An 18,606-nucleotide genomic window follows, 5' to 3' on the forward strand; every position below is an offset into this window, starting at 1 on the left:
GTTAAAATTATTTGTAAAGAGGCTTATATTCACAAAAAGGTATTTGACACACAAGAAATATCAGCCTGTTGGGAGTTTTGCCTTGTTAAATAAATTTGGAAGAGTGAAAACAATCTTATAATTTTGTGGACTTAATAAATTTTGTCAAACTAAAATTGATTACTATTTATTTAATGTTTGACATTTTGCATTGATATTTTCTTGTTTATTAAGAATCTGCGAAAAAATGTGAAAAGTAGTGAAAACTTCAAATGAAGAAGCTAACATTCCTAAATGGATTTTAGGGCTGCCCTTCTGTTAGCCAGTATGGGAGGAAAGCTATTTTGGACAGAATACCTGTGTAACTGGAGTTCAAAGGTCAGTCGAGCATTAGAAGTGATGAGGTCCACTACCTTATCTGAGAGGAAATTTGTGATAATATGTAGATTTCTGCTACTAGAGATGCCTTTTACAGAGACTTAAAAATATGTTCATTTTTTTCATTCAAGATACCCCACTGTCATAGAAGCTAATTTTTCTCCTTAAGATTTAAATAAAACTTAACTCTCAAAACACACAGTTCTAATATTGCAGATTTCTTGTAATTCAGAAAAACAGGAGTCTTCAGTTAAAGTACTTACAGGAATAATGATTAGGCAATCTACAAAGAGTGAGGCAGTAGCTGGTTAAGTATTCAGCAGCAAACAGGCAACATACATAACCAGAAAATGAGCTTGCCTTACTTGTTACAGGTAAGTTTACCTTCCAGCCCAGCCTCGGAAGAGAATGGTATTCGAGGGCTGGGCACGTCATCGCCTCTTAAGAAGTAGAAACTAACCAATGCACCAAGGTGTGCCAAATCCCCAACTTGTGGACTCATCATCTCAAGTGTCACCATAGCCTGTGGTTCCTTTCCTCTCAGCAATGGTAGCTAGACAGACATTTGTGAAGGTTTAGAGCACGTGGCCGATAACAGGCCTTCTATAGGAGTAAGAGATTCAGTGTAAGAAGTGAAGAAAGAAACAGAAATTCAAGGGAGGAATTTTGGCAAAGTTACTCTCCGAAGGCTAACTTTTACAATAGCTCATTAATATAACTCAGGTTTGAAAGGGATTTTCCTAAGACAAACCCTGGCCTATTACTACCATCAGTACAAAATTCTGATTTATTCACTTTCAACCTATGTCACATCAACTTTAATTTTCAAGCTTTCCTTCAGGCAGTAATTTATTAAACTTATAATGAAAATCAACCTATATAAATCAGGCTATTATAAAGAAAGCCCAATTACAATGAAGGCTCTTTGAGCTCATTTCACTTTTTCTAACCCAGTAAGATTCCATTATAACAAAATAAAGGAACTACTTCCTTGGCATTGCATTCTAGCCAAAGCTAGCTACTTCTGTTGAAGAAAATACCTTAACTCATAACTAAAATTTTATTAACATATTTCAAATCTAAACTACTTTGCCAACTCTATAATAGCCAAGATTTAGAAAAGAAATTGGGACTGACATTTTAACTAGAATATCACTAAACGTTTCTTTAAGACTTCTAAGTGTCAAAATGAAGATGACAACAGAAAAAAAATTAAAATGTGATATATTTCAATGGCACCATCTAAAAGCAACTGGCTGCCATTTAAAAATGAATCTGTATAAAGTTTCTCCTTCCTACCAAAAAATTACATGTGAATTGAAAATTCAGGTCACTTCTCATAACATCAGTGAGGGAAATTAAACATCAGTCTGAAACTTCTTTCCATACAACTTCAGAGTCCAGATTTTTATTAGTACATACTGGGAAATGGCTATGAAATAAACAGCTGCTGGGAAACAAGACCCCAGAGCCTGACCGCCACCCCTAGCTCTGCTGTGAGCTCACTGACATGACGGCAAAGGGTAACTGAAGAACTAATTCATTATAAAGTCCGGTAGTAAGAAAACACAAAGGGATATTTTTCTCCTGGTATTACCTAACTTTTTAATTATCAATTTACCAGTTCTCTCTGCACATTTACTTTCTTGAAATGAAATATAGAGAGTGTCTCTCAGTTATTTAGAGGCAGAGATCACAAGTTCTCCACCTCTGGGGACCCCCACCACGACTCCAAGGCTGCTTCCCTACGTCAGTAAGGACTAAGGCCCTAAACAAAACCAGACATAGCCATCTGGTAGGAGAGAGAATATCTTTAGTATCTATCTTACCTAAACAACTATCTTAAATGTTAGTCTTAACTTCATTTCAAGACCAAATGTAAGAAATTTGGGACTAACTAACTGGAGCTCTTTCCTAGAGCAGATACCCGTATCAGCAGCAACCAAATTTTTAACAAGTCTTCCACATCACGGGGAAGCCCTACCAGAAGCACAGGGTACCTGCGTGCCCTACTGAATAAAAGGATCCCCAAGCAAAGGTAAACATAAGCATGCACATAGGACTCCACTGAAAATAATTAAGATGCTCTGGACGCCAGACTGCACCAGTGGTTCTCAACTTAGACGCACAAAAGAATGCCCTGAGAGACTTACTAAAAATACCAATAACCAGGCCCTGCACCCAGAGATTCTAACTGTCCTGCACAACCGGAGCTGAGAACCACTGTTCAACCTGATATAGTGTCACATTATTAAGTCTAATTTCCATTAAAAATCAATTTGCCCTTGATTATTTCTTTTATAACTTCTGCTGAGGTTTTTTTTTTTCTTTCTCTAAAGATAAAATATCTTTTTAGGAAATCTGGAAATATTTTGATATATTTTCTTCATATAAATAGCTATTTTATAAAATTACCTCTATACCATATAGTTTTGCATCTTGCTTTTTTTGGTAATTAATTACAAAATTTCCCCAAATAATAATACTTGTTTGAAAATATGATATTTCATAGCCCCTGGTGTTTAAATGGCAAATGTTCATCAATAGTTCTGGTTTTAATACTGGAAAGATGTGATAATCATTTTATACGTTATGTTTGATGAACCATTTCACTTTTAACACTACAAAGCTCTGAGAGTAAGAAATGCAGAGAGTAAGGGACAGAGTTACGGCCAGCATCTCACAAGTGAAGGTGAATCATGAAGAGGCTGCCCTAAAAGGCCTCAGAGACAAGAGATGGGGAAGGTGGCATCAGGAAGTTACAAGGTGGTAAGAAATTATGGCTAAAAAGTCTTCAAAGGAATAAAAGAGGCATTTAAGGGTGGCATAAAGAAAACAAAATTTAAAACAGGTCTTTATCATCAAAAACTTAAAATCCAGTTAGGGAGATTTAATAAACACATAAAAAACTAAAACAGCTAGTGGCATGAGAAGGACATTAGAAAATGAATTATAAAATAAATGGAAATAGAGTGAGTGCTACAGAGGCTTAAAGGAGCTGAGAAAAGACAGGTATTAGGAAAAAAACAAGCAAACAGCAGTTATTAAACTGTCCCTTAGAAAGGAAAGAAAAAGTCAACATTGTTTTGTTTACGGCACTTTTCCAGGATCACAGACAAATTACGACTTTGAAAATGTTACTGAAATATTAAATGCAAAAGGGACATCAACTGAGTATTTATCACTGTCCTAATTACAAAGGGAAGGCATAACATAGGCTAATGGAAACAGAACTAAATTAGGAGACAGGAGACACAGAGCACTGAACTAGGGCTGTAAACAAATGGCTTTAAACTTAGTAATGTAATTTGCTACCTTAAGCAGTTAGGAAATATTTGTTTCCACCCATTTTCTTTCTGTTAAGTAAAAAAGGTAGTAAAAGTAAACTCATACTGAATGACAACTAACATACTTAGAATTAACCCATAGGGAAGAAGAATATCATAATTTTAAAATAAAACACAATTTTTAAAAGCTCAGGTTATATAGAAGAAAAGACACAGTTACACACCAGCCCCACCTATGATATTCAGCATTGGCTCACTTTCCTTCCAAGACATGGAACCAACTGTACAGGGCAGCCAGCTGCAAAGTGCTCAGAGGTAACAGTTATTTTCTGAACCTCAAGATTATGAGAAGTCATCAGGGGACTTGCTTTCTTCTCACAATGGAAACTATTTAAAGATCCTAAGAAGAAACTAATCTTATCCATAGATTTTAATATTCTAATTTGTCATATCAAAGACAAATGCAGATAATATTCCATGCAAATTCCATGTAAATGACCCAGTTTAATAATAAAAACTTTTGTTTCTCTGATACAGCAGCAAACTAAATATTTCAAAAGGAATGTTATCCCACAAATGAGAAAGAAGAAAAATCCAACATGAAAAGGCATGAAGAAAAATCCAACATGAAAAGGCATGAAGAAAAGTGAAATGGTAGGGGAAACAAACCAATGACACACACCGTGAAGTCATCAACGTCACTTCTACTTCTACCCAATTAGCGCCCCCAGAGCAAACAAATATAAAAATTGGACAAAACACGGGAAATTACTGTTCTCAGACATCAGACAAAATAGACAGTATAGGACTGTGACTTCTAAAAGACAGAAAGCAAACAAGTGACCTGACCCATGACAGCCCCAGCTTTCTTCACAGAGACATCAGGAGGAAAGGACATTTAGGATACTGTGGGGCCAGAAGGGGAGACCTGACACCAAAATGAAACAAGATGAGAAACGTTTTAACTTTAGAAATATTAGAGAAAAAAATAAAGATCAATATGCCTCATGAACGAAGACATAAAAATTCTTAACAAAATATTAGCAAATCAATTCCAGCATTACGTAAAAAGCATAATGCACCATAACTGGAGTGTATGTTAAAAATACGTTAGTTCAATGCTCAAATACCGATCAATATAACTGCCACGTTAACAGAATAAAGGAGAATCCTATGGTCTATCTCAACAGATGCAGGAAAGGTATTCAGAAAATAAACAGGCAAACTGTAAACTGGGAGAAAATATTTACAACACATATATCTAAGAAAGGACTTGTCTCCAGAACAACTCTCTTACTACCAATTATAAAAAAGCAAAACAACCTAGTTATTTTAAAAAGTGGGAGGGGGAGGCCCACAAAAGACTGAGGCGGCACTCCACACAGGAAAACATATGAATGGCCTATACGCACAATGAAAAAGTGCTCAAAATTGTCATCAAGTAAATATAAACTAAAACTATGAGACACGGCTGTATTCCTGATATCACAGCCAAGAAAACACATACACGCGACAACTCCAGGTGTTGAAGAGGATGTGGAGCAACCAGAACTCTCATACACACTAGCGAGTGCATAAGATGGTAAAACCACTTTGGAAATCCGTGTGGTACTTTTTTATAAATTTATATATACATCTTTCCTATAAAACAGCAATTGCACTTCTAGGTATTGATCCAGGAAAAACAAAAATACATGTACAAGAGCGTTTATGGACACTTTATTCATAATAGCCAAAAACTGGAAACAATCCAAATGTCCATCAACAGGAAATGGAAAACGAACTCTAATGTGGCTGCACGATGTAGTACTGCTACGCAGTGAGTCTGAGCAAGCAACTGAGACGCCAACAGTATGGATGAGCCTTTAAACGCTATGCTGAGCATACGAAGTCAGAGACAAAACAGTACATACTGTATAAATACCATTTATAGGACATTCTGGAACAGGAGTAACTAACCTACAGCAAAAAAAAAAAACAATTAGACAAGTGGTTTCCTCCAAGGGTGTGGGAAATAGGGGTTTGACCAGAAAAGGACGCAAGGAATATTTTCGGGGTGATGGAAATGCTCTATAATTTAATAGGGTTAGGCTTACACACACATATGCACTTGTCAAAAGTGTTCAATTGTTTATTTAATATCTATTTATTTTCTTGTGAAAACTATGGCCTGAATAAAACGTGATGAAAACAATCACTAAAACAGTTCAGGTCCAAAAGAGCCATTAACTCATGAGGGATCAAATATAGTCCTTTTTGAAAAGAGAGTAAAATAAAACAAAACAAAACAAAAAACCTTGGGGTAATTCTAATTCTAGAATTCTGTAGCCTTTAGGGAAAAAAGGCAGGGTGTGGGACTTATGTGGTAACTTGCCCAAATAACAGACTCTGTTACTCTTCTATTTAACAAAAACTTGTTCTTCACAGGTACTAAAGAACTTTGAGAGAGCAGAGTTACAAACGTGCGTAAGCAAAAAAGATGCATACTATCTTGATAACAAAAAATAGTAGTTAAAATACCTTTTAGTGCACCAATATATAAACTGACCTGGCTATTCAAAGAATGTCTATGTCAGACAAGATGTTGTCCACCTTCACTCATTACAAACTAATTTCAATGTCAGAATACCAAAAAGAAGTTTCCAAGTGATGACAAATAATTTCATTTACTAAAATGAGAGGGGAAGGAAAGACAATTGGAAATAAAAAGAAAAAACTGACCAAGTGCAAATTCAGAAGCAAATGCAAGATAAAATACAATAAAATTTCACTGAAGCAGTATAGCTTTGTAGGATACAAATATAAAAAGCATCTCATCTATTGCAAATATAGCTGAAATTTTTAGAAGGAGCTGAATATTTTTACTCCACATCTGCAAATCTCCAGGCTTTCATTCATTTTCCACAAATACCAGTGCCCCTCTAACTCAAAAGAGAGGAGAACTTTTGAACCCAATTATTTAAAACTATAAAGCTACTTTTGTGTCTCATTTAATATTTATGAAGCATTACTTAAAATATAGTACTTAATGGTTTAATTAATTCTAGTTACCAAAAAGAATGTTTTATAAAATAAATACTACACTAAACAGAAAAAATCAGTTGAAACATTTTCTTACCACTTTTACAACACAGGGTGCATCGCTGCCCACCGATTTTGAAGAATTCTTATCAGCTGTTAGAAAAAGTGACATATGTAATATCAGAACAAGAAGTAGCATTATTATAAATAGTTTGTTACTAACTCTTTATTAACATTTAGGTCTGTATAATCTATAACCTCTTGATAGAATTAATTTCAGTTCCCAAATATGTGTTTCAGGATATCATTACTGTACATTTCATCAATTTTAAGACCTTTTTCCCCCCACAATTTAACACGTCTGAAATTGAAATGCATCTTACAATTGCTGCTATCTTCAATATGATCATCAATTAAGTATGGAAAACTGAGTTAAAGATTTCTTTAATTCAAAAGTACTCATGGCCTTTGATATGCTAATGTATGTTGTGAATTCCCAAGAGGATCATAACTGATGCAATTTCTTAAATTTAACAAACTAGGGAATCCTTTTAAGAAGGAGCATCAGGAAGGTAAGAAAAGAGGGAGCAAAAGCTTTAAAAAGCACTCGTTTGGGGGAAAAAAATTCATGTAGCTCAACAGTTCAGATATTGACATTAGAACTTTAAACCGCCACCCAGAGTAATTTTAATGTGGCTGTCATTTTGTTTCATAAAAATAAGAAGCACAGCTGCCTTGAAATGCTGAGTGAGGACTATAAGGGTGTCCAGATTCACTAAACAAATATTTTTACCATGTACCTACTATATGCCAGTTTCTAGGAAACTGATTTAGCAGTGAACAGGAAAAAACAATCTCTACACTTATGAAACCAACATTTCAGTGGTAGGAGAGACAACAACTAAAACAGAAAGTATGTTTGATGGTGGGAAGTGCTACCGAGGAAAAATTCAGCAGGAAAGGAAGGCAGAGAGTATTGCAAGTTAGTAAGAAAGAGAAACCTTGCTGACAGTGTGTCGTCGGAGCAGCGGTCGGCAGACGGCGAGGGAAGAAGCCATGTGAACACCTGGGGGAAGAACATTCCAGGCAGACAAAGGCCCTGATGTAGCTGGAGAGGAAGACGTGAGGTGGCAGGTAATGGGGGGCAGATCAGAAAAGCAGCAGGGAACACGTGCAATAAGCTTGACAGGTAACATAGAGCTATTACTATGAGTGAGGTGGCAAGCCACTAGAAGCTTTCGAGAAGAGGAACAGTCTGCTCAGACTTCGATTTTCTGAAGAACTCTCCAGCTGCTTCATGGAGGACGGGGTGTGGAGGGCAAGGGCAGAGGGAGGGAGGGCAGTCAGGCTGTTACAATGCTCCGGGTGAGAAACGGTGGTGGCTGGAACCAGAGTTGTAGCAGACAAGGTCGTGATAAGTGGTCAGCCAATGAATGTATTTTGTGTGTGTTGTGTGTGTGTGTGTGTGTGTGTGTGTGTGTGTGTTTTGAGGGGGAAGGTAGTTAGATTTATTTATTTACTCATTTATTTATTTAAAGTGGTGATACCAGGGACTGAACCCAGGACCCAGTTCATGGTAAGCATGCACTCTACCACTGAGCTAACCCTGGTGAATGAATTTTCAAAGAAGAGCTAACAAGATTTATTTATGAATTAGACACAGAGGAGAAAAGGAGGGGAAAAGAGATAAGGATAACTCCAAGCTTTTGGTCTGAGCAACAGGAAAGAGAAAGTTGCTAGTTACTAAGATGGAGAAAACCGCAGGAGGAGCTGGTGTGCTGGGGGCCTTAAGTTTGAGATGCTCAGGCAGCTAATATACAAGTCTTGAATTCAGAAGAGTGGTCCAAGGTAGAGAAATAAATCTGAGTCATCAACAGAGAAACACTATTCACTTAAAGCCATGAAACTGGAAGTGCCCCAGGGAGAGAGTGCAGACAGAGAAAAGAAGAAATCCTGGGACTGAGACCGAAGGCATTCTCGCATTAGACGCTGAAGAGACGAAGAGGGGCAGGCAAAGGAAGTCAAGGAACCATCAATCAGCTGGGAAGCAGCAGTATTTTGAACCGGCTGCAACTTCAGACTATAGAAGGAACACCACGTCATAAAAACGGCTAAGTGGGCAAATGAGTAAGTCTGAGCTCCTTAAGGAACACACCGCTTAGATACTGAATTAATAATAAAGCAAGGTTAAGTTATTTTTAAGTAAGTATTTACTGTACAAAATATTAAAATGAAGATAGCATCCCAATAATACTGCATGATTCCAATGAGGAAAGGGAGAAAAAGGAAGTTCAATAATTCATTCAAACAACGTATACTGTAAAATAGGCCAGGCACCAGGAAAACAATAAGCAACCGTTGTCGCATTGCCAAGAAGCACACGTTTATTCTGGAAGAAAGAAAAGAAGCTTCAAAGCGGCAAGAAAGCACTACGAAAGGGTTAACACAGGGGTGTTAAAAACAGTACCTGCCCTAAGCTCAGCTTTGTAAAAATGAAGCAAAAGAAGCATCACATACAAAGATCAAGAGGCAAAGGGCAGTATGATGGTCAAAGAACAGATTTTGAGAAAATTAAAGGGATGAAGATAAAAGTTACGCAGGGACCAGTCGACATGAAGGGTCTCTGTATGCCAATGCCAAAAATTTGGCACTTTATCCTCAGGGCGCTGGGGAGCCTTAAAGAAGTTTAAATAGACTAGATCACTCAAGCCACAATGGGAGTAACAGGATGCAGGGGGCAAGACTGAGCAGAGAAAATTCACTGCTATGCTGAGGATCCAGACAAGACGGAAAACCACCTGCACTAAGGGAGTATCAGCAGAGACAGAGAGAAACGAATGGATCTGAGAAGCCACACAGTTAAAGCAATGAAGACCAGACGAAGAACTGGGAATATCAGGGAAGCACCACTTGAGAATGCCTTCCCAGAGTCTGGCTTGAGGGGTGTCAGTCATTCAGACAATCCTCTCCTGATCATGACAGAGTCAGGAGATGAAAGATGGTGATATAAATTTCAGACACGCCTGTGGGTCATCCAGGGATCCCCTGAAGGCCACTGCCTATGGGCTTGGGCTCAGGGATCACTAGGCTGCAGATAGAAGATACGGGGATCAACAGCCCAGGGGTAATAACAGGGGCTGAGAGACGACGAGAGCACACAGAGGCCACAGAAGGAAAGGGGAGCCGAGGAGGGAAAGCTGGACAGCACAGAAGTACCTAGAAGAGGAATTAGCACATCCGGAGAGGGGAGGAAAACGGGAGGTGAAGGAGTGCTATCATGGAAGACAACGGAAGCAATTTTTATAGGAAGGAAAGATAAACAGTATCAAATGCTGCAGAAAATATCTAAACAAAATTCAAAAGCAACCTTTTTAGCAGAAAATTATCATTAGCAGAAACTGCTGATGATCATGAATACAGCTGTTTTGGTATCAATGGGCACAGAGAGATAAAGAGGAGACAGCAATGTTAAAGCAAACCCCTTCCCAGATTGATCAATCCAGTTTTAAAAAAGCAAAGTTTTATTACAGAAATCTGTCAAACCATTGGATATTAAAAATACTTACTATTAGATGAAACTTTCTGATGATAAATACAAATACAGATAAAACAGCTAGCACACAGGCTAAGCAAGTTGCAGATTTGCCAAAGGTTACAAAAGCAAACTAACTAGTATAAAATGAAGAATTTACTTGTTTTAAGACAAGTTCCCATTCCTAACATGGGATGTCTTAGGCCCACACGTTCTGCAGCAGAGACAGCTTATATAATCTGCCATCTCTAAATCATAAGGTCAAAAATACATACCTGGCTGATATGGCTACTAACTAATCATTCATGACCTATGAGGATTTTCAGCTTAACTCAGCCTAGTTCACTGGAATGGGTTTGGTTCTGAACAAAACTAAAGAATTAATACCTATTTCCCCAAAGACAGGTGCCACTGAACTAGAGATTACATTTATAAAATATCGTGAAGTGCTGGTCTTTAAACTGCTTCTTGAACATACCTCCAGAGACTGGCTAACCAACTACTGGTCCTGGAAGCTGAGTCGGACCCCTCCTGAGTAAGTGCACCCGGTTTTATCTGTGTCAGTGGTTCTCAGACTTTCGCATGCGCCTCACTCCCCCGGAGGGCTTGTCCAGTCACACTGCTGGGCCCTCTCCCTAGAGCTGCTGATTCGCAGGTCTGGGGTGGGACCCGAGGACACGCAGTTCTAACAGCGACGCTCATCTAGCATTAATATTAGTATTCTGAGTAAGACATTGCTTGAAAGAAAAAAAGGGTTCACTGCTAAAAATGATTTTATAAGCCTCATGGCAGAAATTAAATAATTAAATCAAAATCAGAAGTGGAGTAAGAATATACAGTGGAAAAGCTGAGAGAAATATCAAAAGCAACCATGAAATGCATTGTATCACTACTAATATTCTTAGTGAAGCAGACACCTTTAGAAGCAATCAGGGAAAATATTTTTTAAATCAACAAATTAGTGCTCGCTTTGGCAGCACATATACTAAAATACTAAAACTGGAACGATACAGAGATTAGCATGGCCCTTGCGCAAGGATGACAAGCAAATTCGTGAAGCGTTCCATATTTTAAACTGGGAGTTCGAGATTTGCAAATATTAACTACTATATATAAAATAGATTAAAAACATTTCCTCTGTATAGCATAGGAAACTATATTCAATATTTTGCAGTAACCTATAATGAAAAAGAACATGAAAACGAATATATACGTGTATATGTGTGACTGAAACATTAGGCTGTACACCAAAAACTGATGCGTTATAACTGACTGCACTTCAGTTAAAAAATGAAAACAAAAACAAAAACAAATTAGTTAGCCTATAGAAGCTCAGGGTTCCACAATGGGTCCCCCAAAATTTCAGAGTAAATATGCTAATTAAATAGTACATTTCAGGCCTAACATGCCATTTCTAGGTCATTATCCTAAATTCCACTATAATGACTATTAGGGTTGTACAGAGAGAAAAAAAAAATCCATACCTATTAAAGATCTGAAAATCTCCAAATTAAACCAAAATAAAGGGAATACATCCTAATTGGGTGGAGGTGGGGAAAGAAAGGTATGGCTTCTTTGGGTCTCAAAGAAGATTATATAATCTTAAAAGATCTAGTCATATGCTCACTAATGACAATATTACAGATAGTTTATCCTCTGTTTCTATCATGATTAAAAAAATTAAAAAATAGCCATCCTCTCCATTCTACATTGGAGATGCCTTTTTGCCTAACCATACAATATTATGTTGACTGTAGATTACTAGGAACTGATCCTGTAAAAGTTCGCAATTAAGAAACTATTTTGATAACAAAGCATATAAATCTTCGGATTGACAACTGGAAGTGGTCATACACTTACCAAGATATATACAGCCAAAACCACCTTGGCCAATGGGTGATCCCAGTTTCCATTCCTTTTTTGCCATGTCAGTGATTATCTCCCCAGCTGCAAAATGTTCTGCAAGATGTCTCTTTGCAGGGCCCTGTCTTCCAGCTTGAGCTGCTTTTACACGAGGCATTTTCACTACAACATAAAATAAAGCAACATTCAAAATCATAATCCTAGAAGTGTTGAAAACATTTTCACTAAGGAAAGCTCCTGTGCAACAAAGATGCTGTTCAAATTTCTACTTACTCTGAAAACTTAAGCAAAGGACATCTGTTTATTCTGATTTATAAGTGCTCAATCTTACTTGATTTTATCTCTTAACTTAGGAGAGGAAGCAATACATAAATGATCTATGCAATTACTGTCAAGAAAATATTTAAAGTTCCAGTGGTATAATATCATCTATGACTAAAAATGCTATTTAACAACAACAACAAAAAAAAGAATTGCTCTATGAAGTTGAGGGAGAAAAGTGCATCCATTTAGAATGCATACTTTATAGTAACACAATGAGAAATTTATAAAGGTTAATACTGAGGTGATAAGAACACAGTATAGGAACTGAAAACAAAGGACACTTAACATGAGGGGAAAGGGAAAGCATTTATGGCATGATAGCAGATGACACACATGGGCCCCCATCCATTCTCACAACGCTGTGAAAAATCACATTATCATCCCCATTCTACAGATGAGGAAATTAAGGTTCAGCAAAGTTAAACAAAGTGTCCAAGGTTAGATACCTAATAAGTGGTAGATCAACAGAAATCTGCACTGAGATTTCTGCACCCTGGCTCCAAAGCCTCCCCAACATGCCCCACAACTAGGAAAGTCACCATAACAAAGGAGCAGACCTTTCAATAGAGTGACAAGGAGAAACTGCGGCTGTTTAGTCATTTGGGTTCACCAAAAAGGCAAAGCTGGGGACCTCCAGCATGTCTACGCTTCTCATCAACTATCCTTCTGGAGGTCAGTCTCCACTCACTTTTTATCACTAACAGACAAGTTGAGTGTAATATTCAGGGAAAGTAGTGTTTTACTGTGAAAAGAACACTGGACAACAATGAAAAGATCTAGATTCCAGTCTAGGTATGATGCCAGTTTTGGGTGAACCTGATCAAGTCACTTCTCTCTGGGCTTTAAGGGCCCTCAGATGTAACTTACTTCATTGGGTGAAGGAACTTGATAAGCATGTGTGTGGTATGTGATTTCAAACACTCAGTTCTACACCTATTAATTGAAAAAGATTTAAAACAAATAGTTTTTAGGATCCTGTAGTTCCTAAAACTGTATTAGAGATACAGTAAAGAATAAAGAGTGATAAGAGACGTCAGGTGGTCTGCAACACCTGAAACGGCTATTCAGATCAAAGATACCTGACAATGTACAAAGTAAGTAGTTTGGTTTTGAGCCTAGATAGTCTAAATATGTACACGCTACGTTCGATTGGAAATTTTTTTTAGCAACTACCCACCTACTACCAATCCACATACACAAACTCCATTTATGCAAATGCTCTTTATTAATTTATTGGGGATATTTTATTTAACTTTTTTCTACAGAATACTGATACACCTTCATTGTCTAAATCTTCTCTAACTTAACAAAAAATCTTCAAAATAAATGAATGTGCCTGTTATTTCTTCATATCAAAATCCTTCAATCTTAGTTTGTAATCATTGTAGAATTTTCCTGAATGGAAGTTCAGTATAAACAATGACAGCCCAGACTCAAAACACCAAAAAAGGTGACTTTTACAGCTACAGTACTAAATTGAGTAAAATAAGACACACAGTACTTCCAAATACTAAAGTGAATACCTTCTAAATTTTATCCAACTCTATCAAGTCACCAGAGCAATCTCCCATTTGATGATTTCCTTATAGTAGTCAAGACAGTTTAAAATGAGTTTAAAAAAAAAAAACCTGTTTTATCTCTCTGTAACTCAAAATAGGAACTAGACTATCTTTTGTGTTTTTCTGGACTTCCTTTCCAAAAGAGGCAAAAATATTATATTTTAAACAAAGTATTATGGCTCAGCTTCTACTCAATATAAATTGTGGTCAATAAAAAGTTTTCCCTCTAAATTAAGTGGTTAGCTCTTATTATTAGTCTTATTCCTATAGTCTAACTGTAATAATTAATAAAGACTGAAAAGACTTTATTTCTTTCCTAACAACAGCCCACAGAATGGCTGTCATCACAGTCAGGCTACTCAACACCTGTACAGACCACTGCTTCCAAAGGTTCTCTGCTACTGAGACAGCGGGGGCAGCAGCACAGTTGAATCTCCCTAAGTTTTCCCATAAAACCAGACAGGACATTAAAGAGTGTAACTCAAAGTCCACAGACAACATCTATGACAAAACTAGGTGACAGCAGGCCCTATCTTCACAAAGTCCAAAATTCGAGTGGGTGAAGACACCACAGACAGCACCAAGATCTACGTGGTACCAGCAGCTGTAAAGGCAGAAGCAGAGGAGAGTATGGCACCTCTGATGAACCTGAGAACCCCCAATTTACCCACAGGTACTTCTCAGACACACAGAGACAATGTGAGAACAGCGGCTGAAACTGGGAAGGGCTGTGCACACTCCCACCGTGGGGGAGTGCGGGTCTGTGGTGGGGGCTGGAGCGGCTCTCGCAGGCTGGACTCCACAATTCTCAAAACTAACCAGCAGAAGTTCTCCTCTAGATCAAAGACTTGTGCGAGGAGAAACTGCTGGGAACAAAATCCAAACTCAGTATCACAAAGATAACACGTAGAAATGAAAAAGCAGCTTCAAATAAAAGTGGATTTAGGAGTTAGCCTCCATATTTCGACCACCACATCCAAAAAAAGAAAAAAAAAAAAAAAGAAAAGGAGGCTCTAGAGAATGACATACCATCTAGAACTAACCGCACATTAAAAAAACAAAACTGAGCTAAACTAACTGCACATAAAACTCAGCAACAGAAAAAAATCAGGACCTAGTCCTACACAAGTTGATATTGAAAAAAGAGAAAAAAGAAAACATCCCTTCAGAAAAACACATAAGAAAAGCATACTCTCAAAAAGTTGAGAACTATAAACCAATATTTCAAATCAAGCCACCCAAAATCTTATATAAAAAGACTAAGATACATGGGAATTAGAAAAACTCAGAAAGCAAGTGATAGAAGAAAATAATTAAAAATAAAAGTCAAAATAATTTCAGAAATGAAGACTAAACGAGAAGGATCATCATACTGAATGAAATTTAAAAATAATAACTTAAGAGAAATAGAAAGTGAAAAGGAATAAACTTTAAAAATTAAAAAGGGTGATGGGGGTGGGTATAGCTCAGTGGCAGAGGGCATGCTCAGCATACACAGTGTCCTGAGTTTAATCCCCACTACATCCATTCAAAAATAATAATTAAATAATAACAATAAATTTTTTAAAAAATTGAAAAGCATGGAAAAGATTCTTAAAGTTTCAAGAGAAAAATCACAACTTTAAAGCGTGGGAAAAGAAAAACCAGTAAACATATAACAAAGGAAATCAAAGCATGGGAACAGAACACTAAAAATGCTTTAATTCAAAAAGACGTCCCTGCACTTAAAAACAAAACGTGAAACTACAAAGTGAAAGATCACATCACACACTAATCAACCAACACTAAGAAAGAGGCTAGTCTAGTAGAATTACTGAACTTAACAGTAAAAGAAAATATTCTTTGTATATGCACACTACAAAAAGGATATTTTGTAAGGAATATAAAATCATATTGTCATCACTTTGACAGCACCACTTTATGCCAGAAAAAAAAAGGTAACATATTTAAGACCCAAGGAAAGAAAACATGAACCAAAGGTTCTATGCTCAGTTAAACTTCAAGTCTAAAGACTTCAAAGTGTTATCAGCATGGAAGTGGAAAAATGGGTAAGAATCTGCTAGAGAACACATCTCAGATACCCAGAATCACCAGAGAAATGTCACTATAAGAACTGACAGTGAGCAGTAAGTAATATTTATTTGTAGAACTGAGTCTCAATGAGGGTTACAAAGGAGAGGATAGAATATGTGATGGGTACATGTTCTGACAATACGGACACAGTACAACATAGTAAAAATGGGAAAGCATGCAAAAAAAAAGCAACTTTTCAGTAATCATATTGTGGTGATAGTTGGTTTTGTTAACTGAGGCTATTGTAGGCAGAGATGTGGAAAATGCAAGTGAATAATTATATAATATTTTAACTGTCATCCCTTCTAGCCTTAAAAATCAGGATTCAAATATGGAAAAGGATGCAGATGATAGGAGAGACAGAATTGTACTTGCAAGTATTTTTTTTTAATTCAGAGGATATTTTATCTTTCACAGAAGCACATACACACACACACACCCTTCGCCCTTCACACACAAAAGCATAGAAATAATAAACAACCCAGTAGTAATGAGCAACCCTAGTATAGAAAATGTATTCTTGAAATACATTTCCTGTTAAACAGAACCAGGTTCCTAGAGGAAATGACTGATTCCCGGTCTGGAGCCGGAAATGTACACGATAAACTTGGAACATCTCATCATTTCCAGACGTCAAGGAAGCTATCAAAAACCGCTAGAGTTATGTCAAATACGTGTAAGAAGCCAACTTGGAAGATGTTCCCACTGACCAAAGATGAGCCAATTTCAGTCAATACAGATAATAACCACAATGGATCAAAACACACAAAGTGGATAAATCCAAGAGTTTATAACACTATGAAAACCTAAGTGGTCACCTCTAGAGGATAATAGGAAACCACTCAATTTTGAAAACCGGTGAATAAAGGGAAGAAATCAAGCATCTATCCTTTCTTTCTTATATGAATTATACCACTGGGTAACCAAATAGAAGATGAAGAGAAATTTCTCCTTATAGAAAAATTCCAGCTAATAAATGAGTAAGAATGGTTTAACTTAACACCATTTTCCCCTCCTAATGAATTACTGGATCTAGACATTGAGCACTGATAGCTACTAATATCAAAATATGAGAGATACCCAGACATATGCCTCCTGATGAAAGAATACACCACTACCCATGAAGTAATCCTGCCAAAAAAGAAAGAAATAAAAAATAAATAGACCCTGAGTCCCATCAAGTCTACCAATTCACAGGATATGAAGGGAGCAGAACAGGATAAACTACAACACAGGAATGCCATCAGCAGAATCTTAACTGTGGGAAACCCTACCATGCATATAATCCCATTTCTTCAACAGACAAAGGGCGAAAAAGAAGAGAGAGGAGAGAAGAAAACTAGATTTAAAAAGACTTAAAACAACATATCTAAAAGTATCTGGTAAATCTAAACCAGTGTTCCGGGATGCACATAAGAGTGATAAAACTATAAAGAAAAGAAAACAATTACCATAAAAGCTACAAGTTACTTTGGAGATGCACAAGGAAGTTGTGACTAGGACACATGGAGGGTACAGCAGTATTTCTAGACACAGGTGGTGGTCATAAGAGTACCTTATAATTCATTAAGTCTATATATTTGTTTAATAAGGTTTTCTGTATTGTGAAATATTTTATGATTTTTAAACATTAAAAAAAAAAATCCCTGTTCCTATAATTAACAATCACTAAGGGACCAAAACTGGAAATCTTTTCAGACTCCATGAGCTTGTTCAATCACACACACAAAAGAAAGAAAGGAAAGAAAGAAAGGAAAGAGAGAAAGAGAGAAAGAGAAAGAAAGAAAGAAAGAAAGAAAGAAAGAAAGAAAGAAAGAAAGAAAGAAAGAAAGAAAGAGAGAAAGAAAGAGAGAAAGGAAGGAAGGAAGGAAGGAAGGAAGGAAGGAAGGAAGGAAGGAAGGAAGGAAGGAAGGAAGGAAGAAAGATTTCTAAGTAAAATATGTACGTCATTTCCCGTGAACTACTGGTAGACTTTCACTTTTTTATTTAGGCAGTTCTTACATATTTTACATGTATTAAAAAAATTAGCTTTTGTATTTGCAAAGAGTCTTCTCAATTTATTTGTCTTTTGATATTGTTATTTTCAGCTTTTGGATTTCATATCATCCTTAGAAAGACCTCTCCCAGTCAAAAAGTTTTTTTTTTCTATCTCCCATGTTTTTAGTTACTTTATGGTATCACAAAATTTCCTGGTAAATTTTTTATCTGTCTACGCTTATACTGGTATAAGATATGAGGTTGGAATCTAGCTTCTTCCAATTGGCTATCTAGTTTTTATTTTTTAGTTAGTCATGCATGCATAATAGGACATCCACAGTGTTTGAGGAACTTAAACATTATCAAACTAACCCAAGTAAACTAAGTACAAAAAAAGTTCACATCAAAAAGACTTCAACAAATGCAGTTAGTATATCACATGCTTGTGCAGGGCAATTTCACATGACAACCATTTGTTTAAAAAAAAAAAAAACACCTGATTACAGTTATGATTCTTACAGCATGATGCTTGATTCTATTTGCTAACATTTTATTTAGGAATAAATTGATATTCACAAGTAAGATTGGTCTGTAGTTTTCTTTTTTCTACCAG

At 36.6% G+C, this 18,606-nt stretch overlaps 1 protein-coding gene and 1 non-coding gene across 4 annotated transcripts in view; one reads left to right on the forward strand and one right to left on the reverse strand.

Annotated features, from left to right (window-relative positions):
• Nucleotides 1-18,606, reverse strand: part of VRK1 (VRK serine/threonine kinase 1) — a 91,929-nt gene that overhangs the window by 44,408 nt on the left and 28,915 nt on the right. For all 3 annotated transcript variants that reach the window (XR_012507396.1, XM_074365064.1, XM_074365063.1), the window contains exons 2-3: nt 12,058-12,222; nt 6,763-6,818 (exon numbers count right to left, since the gene is read on the reverse strand). Coding sequence is in view for 2 of the 3 variants with exons in the window: in XM_074365064.1 (XP_074221165.1) it covers nt 6,763-6,818; nt 12,058-12,217 (216 nt within the window). In the remaining variant the exon portion in view is untranslated. The remainder of the gene's footprint in view (nt 1-6,762; nt 6,819-12,057; nt 12,223-18,606) is intronic.
• Nucleotides 11,169-11,270, forward strand: LOC123612494 (U6 spliceosomal RNA). Its single transcript, XR_006719763.1, has one exon. It is a non-coding gene; the product is annotated as a U6 spliceosomal RNA (small nuclear RNA).

Source organism: Camelus bactrianus, chromosome 6 (assembly GCF_048773025.1).
Source record: "Camelus bactrianus isolate YW-2024 breed Bactrian camel chromosome 6, ASM4877302v1, whole genome shotgun sequence".
Lineage (NCBI taxonomy): Eukaryota > Metazoa > Chordata > Mammalia > Artiodactyla > Camelidae > Camelus > Camelus bactrianus.